The following is a 7,504-nucleotide window of genomic DNA, read 5'->3' on the forward strand; positions in this document are numbered from 1 at the left end:
ACCAGGATCTTCTCCAGCAGCTTGCCAAGAGCCGGGAGGAGACTGATCGGCCGATACGACCCGGCCTCGCCGGGCGGCCTCTCGGGACCTTTGAGTATGGCCACGACGCGGGCGCTTTTCCACTGGGGTGGGAACACTCCAGCTTCCAGGCAGCCGTTGTACATGGCCAAGGTCAAGTTCGGGGCGTACGTCGCCAGCGCCCGGACCATTTTGACGGTGATACCGTCCGGTCCAGGCGCGCTGTTTACCCTCATCCTCCCCAGGGCGAGGTTCATCTCCACCGGCGTTATGGGGGCAGGGGGATCAGGAACCCGATGGACCACCTCCTCCCGGGGCTCCCGTTCGGGAAGCCGCGGGAAGAAGTGATCCAGAAGTGCCCTGGCGCTTGCTTCCCATGAGGTTGCAAGCGCCCCCCCGACCCTCACGCCGCCGATGTCGACCGGACCCCGCCGACCCCGGAGGATCCGATATACGGCTCCCCAGGGGTCCGCGTTGCCCACCTCGCCCACAAACGCTCGCCAATCTCCCTCCTTTTTCTCGAGGACCAGGCGGTGATAACTCCGGTACAGCCCCCTGTAGGCCACCCGGAGCGCCGCCTGGTCCTCTGGAGGGTCCTCACGCCGCCTTGACCGCTGCAGGGCCACCCTGCCCCGCCTCGCGAGCCTCCTCGCCGAGGTCAGCTCCCGGCACCACCAGCGGGATCTCTTTCGCGGCCCCGTGCCCGCCGCCTCCAGCCGAGAGTCGTTCACGCCTTGAATCAAGGCCGTGACCGCCTCAGCGAAGGCGACAGGCCCGCCCGCCGCGAGTGCCTCGCGGTCGACGCCCGCCGCTGCCTGTCCCAAGGCGGCGCCATAAGCGCCCCAGTCCACGCCGGCGGTCCGCCACCTGTATACAGGCAGCGGAAGATCGGCGTCTCCGTCTCTCCGAAGAAGGGTCACACAAATCGCGTTGTGGTCCGAGTGCACCAGATCCGGCAGGATTTCCCACCTCGTCCGGTACACGCGGTCAACACCCTTCGCCAGAGTGACGTCGACATCCGACCTACCCGCAGGCCCGTCGAACGTGAACTCGCGGGACGGCTCGTTCAGGACCTCCAAGTCGCAAGCGACTATGAAGTTCTCGAACTCCCCACCCCGCGCCTCGTTCTCGGCCCCTCTCATGCGGTTCTTGGAGTGCCACAGGCGGGACACGGCGTTCGCATCCATGCCTGCCATCACGGGAGCCTCTCGCAGCTGGGTAAAAACCCATTCCAGATACTGGAAATAGCTGTCGAGCGGCGCCCCGTGGCGGCAGTACACGGAGCATAGGTACATAGTACCAAAAACACCGCGAACCCACACCGTAGCACCCCCTTCACCGCGGGGCACGGTCACTACCGTGGCGTCGAGCGTCGCATCCGAAAGGACCACGGCCGACTTTCCGTCACCGCTCTGAAATACCCGCATCCAGGCCGGGAGTCCCGCGACGACCCCCCCCCGCCGCAGATAAGGCTCTTGCAGCAGGGCGGCGGCGTAGCGGCCCTCAACGAGGACCTGGCCGAGCTCGGCCATCACCCCTCGGGACCGGCGGCAGTTCAGCTGGAGGACACGGAGCCCAACCGGCTCCTGGTCCCCCAATCCACCATCGCCACGACCAGGGGGTGGTCGGTCAGCCATTCCTGCTGCTCGAGGCGGGACCCAACTGAGGCCGCAGGCGGGCCCGCTCCTCCATAGCCGCATTTCGCCCTTGGGCGATCGCGTCCCGGTAGAACGGGCACGCCCCATCTAACGCCCTATGGGCGGCCTCGAAGCCCGCCTCCCTGCAGTTGATACAGCAAGGAGGCGCCTCCCTAGCTGGGCACGTCGCCGCGGGGTGTCCATCCCCCGCACACCAAGCGCAAGTTAGCGCTCGCTTTCTACAGGACACCGCCGAGTGACCGAACCCAAGGCACCGGAAACAGCGGTCGGCGTCCACGTAGTCCCGGACCACACATGAGGTCCACCCAAGGAGTACACGACCCTTCGTCACCAGTCTGTTCGCCACCTCCGGGGTGGCCTCCAACACCCAGTTGGACGTTCTTGGCGCCCGTGGCCCCGCCTGCCTCGCTCGGAACCTTCGCGCTATTCTGACGGCCTGGCGGAAGTCCTCCTGACTCATACTCGGGGCGGTCTGGACCTGGAGCGCGGTCAAGACCGTCTCCTCCGTTTCCTCAGCAGGTATCGCCATAACCCCGATGGCCTTCCTGGGAGCCTCCGGAACCGAAACAGTGAGGCCTCCCTGGCGGATGGCCTCGCTCTCGCGGAAGAAGTTCAGCTCTTCTTCCTTGCTCGTTTCGACCAATACTCCACCTCGTACGGTTCTGACCCCGACTACACAAACCGAAGCCGACCCTGGGTTGACCAGCGTTTTCAACCTCTCTTTAACCTGGGCCGGCTCCATTGGCCCCTCCGCCGCTTTAATGAGCACAGCGTGCTCAGGGACCCGCGGCTCCCGCCGCACCGGGCGTCGTCGAGGGAAAGCCCCCGGCTCCACCGGCCGGGGCACCGCTCCCCCCGGGGGTGGCAACGCTCCGCCGGCAGCCTCAGCGAAAGTCCTCGCACGCCCGGGTGCCGCGGGCGCCGCTGGCGCCGCGATCGCCTCAGGGCGCGGGTCCTGGCGGCCGCTACCCGCAGGTGCGCCGACCCGCCGCAACAGCGCACCGTGCGCAAATCGCAAGCCGAAGCACTCCCCCCTTAGTCCCTCTATCTTTCCCGTAGCCGCTACAAGGAGGGATAGGACCCCCGAAAACCTGTCCTCGATAAACGAAGCGACGCTCTTATTTATCCGATTCGCCGGGTCTTTCGTAAAGTCCCGGACCTCTTTCGCAAGCTGCTCTGCCCGGGCTACCAGCTCCGTCACGTTGACCTTTCTCACGGGACCCTCGCCACCGAACGCGGTTGACGGAACTTGAAGCTCCACCGTCGTCGGGGCCGGCGCTGCCGCTGGAGCAGCTGGTCCAGCTGGCGTCTGACGCGGGGCCGAGCGCGAACGCTGCTCAGGCCTCGCTCCGCCCTTCTTCTTTTTCGACGCCTTCTTTCGCCGAACGGTCTCCCACGTGGCATTAGGCCGAGCATCCGAGGCCGGGGCTGGGACAACCTCTGCCTCGCCAGAAGGGCGGGGCTGCTGCGGTCCTGAAGGCCACGGGGTCTCCGTCTCACTACCGTCTGCGTCCATACCGGCTTCCGACACGCTCGCATCGGAGACAGCCCCATCAGACTGCGAGCACGGTCGGTGCGACGCCGATACACCACGAAACGCCTGCCTCTTCCTTGCTGGCGCCTTCTTCGCCCTGATCGACGGGCCCTTCGAAGACGCTGGGCCTGGCCGACCCGCTGAGACGCAGGACTCAGCTGCTGACGAGCCGCCAGCCGACTCACCCTCTGAACGGACTGCCGTTCTCTTCATTCCTGGCGAAGCAGGAGGACCCATAGAACTGGTCCTGCTCGCCGCCGACGCTTCGTTCACGTGCGAGGTGTCAACGCCACCTCCAGCACTACCTCCTCTATCTCCCGATGGTTGGGTCGTGGGCAACCCAGTGTCCGTGCGCACCTTTTCGTCTTTATTGATTCCGGACATAATCATAAAGGTTTTTGGGGCTTTTTCGGAGGATCCCCAGCTCAAACACCCAACTCACACAGCCCAAAACTCATCCACACCCGCTGCCCAACCCGGAATGCTGGCCCCAGCCGGTCCCTAACCAACCATGCCCCATAGGGACAGGGTCAGCCGGGCCCAACCAAGACCGTCATCCAGGGCTTATGGCCAAGGGCTCGAACACCCCAAAGAGAACCACCGACCGCGGTCCCCCCCACGGCGTCCACGGCTTGCTGCGGCGTGGCCTCGACGGAGACAACACCCGGCCCCCCTGCAGGCCCACACCCTGGAGCCACCAGGTCCTGCAGGGGCGACACGAGCTTTTTACACGCGTTGCTACGGGGCAGCCCACCCGGGTAGCGACTCCCGAGTCGGGCCCCGGTACGACCGCGCGGCCCCTGGGCGTGCGAGACCCCCCATCCGAGGGGGCCTCCCAGGTTTCCCGTTGTACCCTCGCCGCATTCGCCAGAGACACCAAAGGGGGGACGGCCGGAGGACCCCGAAAGGGCACCCGAACCCAAGGGTTTGTGTTGCTCTTAGTTGGAACCTCCCCGCCGGCCCGCACGGCTAAGCCGCTCGGCCCGGACGGATCATTGGAACACGAAGCCCCACCACCATCGACAAGGTGGCAACACATCGGGGGGACGGAGATAGGGACAGTGGGAATTTCGTTAAACCAAATGTTACGCACACGTGGACGATCCGGTGGGATTGGACTCAAGATTCGAGCGAGCATCCAAGCCCGCCGTTTACCCGTTCGACCGCAACACGCGTCAAGAGCGACGAGTAAACTCACAAGATACGCAACTTTCGAGATATTCGGACGATCCCAAATTCGCGTTTCTCCCGATAGCCTACGTAGACGAAGCATCGCGGTTTTGTGCCCAGAGACTCTGTAATTGTGCTGACTTTTTTTCGTCGGTCGTGCGACGCCCGCACCGGGCGTCCACCGACCGAGGATTTCTCGTTTCCCCGTTAGACCCTACGTGACGAGTTTCGCTACGTCTCCCGACGACGTTCGTTCCCTCGATGGCGTGCGTCGAGGAAAATGCGCAGCTACGTGCCCAGGTACCTTGAAATTGGGCGAAATTTTTCGTCGGTCGTGCGACGCCCGCACCGGGCGTCCACCGACCGAGAGATTTTACGTAGCTCGCTCATGCTTGCGTTGACGATATCTAAAGGAAATTATGGTTCTTCGTCGTCGGAGATAGGGACAGTGGGAATTTCGTTAAACCAAATGTTACGCACACGTGGACGATCCGGTGGGATTGGACTCAAGATTCGAGCGAGCATCCAAGCCCGCCGTTTACCCGTTCGACCGCAACACGCGTCAAGAGCGACGAGTAAACTCACAAGATACGCAACTTTCGAGATATTCGGACGATCCCAAATTCGCGTTTCTCCCGATAGCCTACGTAGACGAAGCATCGCGGTTTTGTGCCCAGAGACTCTGTAATTGTGCTGACTTTTTTTCGTCGGTCGTGCGACGCCCGCACCGGGCGTCCACCGACCGAGGATTTCTCGTTTCCCCGTTAGACCCTACGTGACGAGTTTCGCTACGTCTCCCGACGACGTTCGTTCCCTCGATGGCGTGCGTCGAGGAAAATGCGCAGCTACGTGCCCAGGTACCTTGAAATTGGGCGAAATTTTTCGTCGGTCGTGCGACGCCCGCACCGGGCGTCCACCGACCGAGAGATTTTACGTAGCTCGCTCATGCTTGCGTTGACGATATCTAAAGGAAATTATGGTTCTTCGTCGTCGGAGATAGGGACAGTGGGAATTTCGTTAAACCAAATGTTACGCACACGTGGACGATCCGGTGGGATTGGACTCAAGATTCGAGCGAGCATCCAAGCCCGCCGTTTACCCGTTCGACCGCAACACGCGTCAAGAGCGACGAGTAAACTCACAAGATACGCAACTTTCGAGATATTCGGACGATCCCAAATTCGCCTTTCTCCCGATAGCCTACGTAGACGAAGCATCGCGGTTTTGTGCCCAGAGACTCTGTAATTGTGCTGACTTTTTTTCGTCGGTCGTGCGACGCCCGCACCGGGCGTCCACCGACCGAGGATTTCTCGTTTCCCCGTTAGACCCTACGTGACGAGTTTCGCTACGTCTCCCGACGACGTTCGTTCCCTCGATGGCGTGCGTCGAGGAAAATGCGCAGCTACGTGCCCAGGTACCTTGAAATTGGGCGAAATATTTCGTCGGTCGTGCGACGCCCGCACCGGGCGTCCACCGACCGAGAGATTTTACGTAGCTCGCTCATGCTTGCGTTGACGATATCTAAAGGAAATTATGGTTCTTCGTCGTCGGAGATAGGGACAGTGGGAATTTCGTTAAACCAAATGTTACGCACACGTGGACGATCCGGTGGGATTGGACTCAAGATTCGAGCGAGCATCCAAGCCCGCCGTTTACCCGTTCGACCGCAACACGCGTCAAGAGCGACGAGTAAACTCACAAGATACGCAACTTTCGAGATATTCGGACGATCCCAAATTCGCCTTTCTCCCGATAGCCTACGTAGACGAAGCATCGCGGTTTTGTGCCCAGAGACTCTGTAATTGTGCTGACTTTTTTTCGTCGGTCGTGCGACGCCCGCACCGGGCGTCCACCGACCGAGGATTTCTCGTTTCCCCGTTAGACCCTACGTGACGAGTTTCGCTACGTCTCCCGACGACGTTCGTTCCCTCGATGGCGTGCGTCGAGGAAAATGCGCAGCTACGTGCCCAGGTACCTTGAAATTGGGCGAAATATTTCGTCGGTCGTGCGACGCCCGCACCGGGCGTCCACCGACCGAGAGATTTTACGTAGCTCGCTCATGCTTGCGTTGACGATATCTAAAGGAAATTATGGTTCTTCGTCGTCGGAGATAGGGACAGTGGGAATTTCGTTAAACCAAATGTTACGCACACGTGGACGATCCGGTGGGATTGGACTCAAGATTCGAGCGAGCATCCAAGCCCGCCGTTTACCCGTTCGACCGCAACACGCGTCAAGAGCGACGAGTAAACTCACAAGATACGCAACTTTCGAGATATTCGGACGATCCCAAATTCGCCTTTCTCCCGATAGCCTACGTAGACGAAGCATCGCGGTTTTGTGCCCAGAGACTCTGTAATTGTGCTGACTTTTTTTCGTCGGTCGTGCGACGCCCGCACCGGGCGTCCACCGACCGAGGATTTCTCGTTTCCCCGTTAGACCCTACGTGACGAGTTTCGCTACGTCTCCCGACGACGTTCGTTCCCTCGATGGCGTGCGTCGAGGAAAATGCGCAGCTACGTGCCCAGGTACCTTGAAATTGGGCGAAATTTTTCGTCGGTCGTGCGACGCCCGCACCGGGCGTCCACCGACCGAGAGATTTTACGTAGCTCGCTCATGCTTGCGTTGACGATATCTAAAGGAAATTATGGTTCTTCGTCGTCGGAGATAGGGACAGTGGGAATTTCGTTAAACCAAATGTTACGCACACGTGGACGATCCGGTGGGATTGGACTCAAGATTCGAGCGAGCATCCAAGCCCGCCGTTTACCCGTTCGACCGCAACACGCGTCAAGAGCGACGAGTAAACTCACAAGATACGCAACTTTCGAGATATTCGGACGATCCCAAATTCGCCTTTCTCCCGATAGCCTACGTAGACGAAGCATCGCGGTTTTGTGCCCAGAGACTCTGTAATTGTGCTGACTTTTTTTCGTCGGTCGTGCGACGCCCGCACCGGGCGTCCACCGACCGAGGATTTCTCGTTTCCCCGTTAGACCCTACGTGACGAGTTTCGCTACGTCTCCCGACGACGTTCGTTCCCTCGATGGCGTGCGTCGAGGAAAATGCGCAGCTACGTGCCCAGGTACCTTGAAATTGGGCGAAATATTTCGTCGGTCGTGCG

At 61.0% G+C, this 7,504-nt stretch overlaps 1 protein-coding gene across 1 annotated transcript; it reads right to left on the reverse strand.

Moving 5' to 3' along the window:
* Nucleotides 1-1,647: 1,647 nt before the first annotated feature.
* On the reverse strand, nucleotides 1,648-3,594 carry LOC122418714 (translation initiation factor IF-2-like). The gene has a single exon (XM_043432917.1). It carries the CDS (start codon nucleotides 3,592-3,594, stop codon nucleotides 1,648-1,650), a length of 1,947 nt encoding a protein of 648 aa, XP_043288852.1.
* Nucleotides 3,595-7,504: the final 3,910 nt, after the last annotated feature.

Source organism: Venturia canescens, unplaced genomic scaffold (assembly GCF_019457755.1).
Source record: "Venturia canescens isolate UGA unplaced genomic scaffold, ASM1945775v1 PGA_scaffold_39__1_contigs__length_154694, whole genome shotgun sequence".
Taxonomy (NCBI): domain Eukaryota; kingdom Metazoa; phylum Arthropoda; class Insecta; order Hymenoptera; family Ichneumonidae; genus Venturia; species Venturia canescens.

Bases quoted from the DNA above. Each gene is read 5' to 3' on its own strand.
- LOC122418714 (XM_043432917.1), bottom strand. From the start codon at position 3,594: ATGTCCGGAATCAATAAAGACGAAAAGGTGCGCACGGACACTGGGTTG.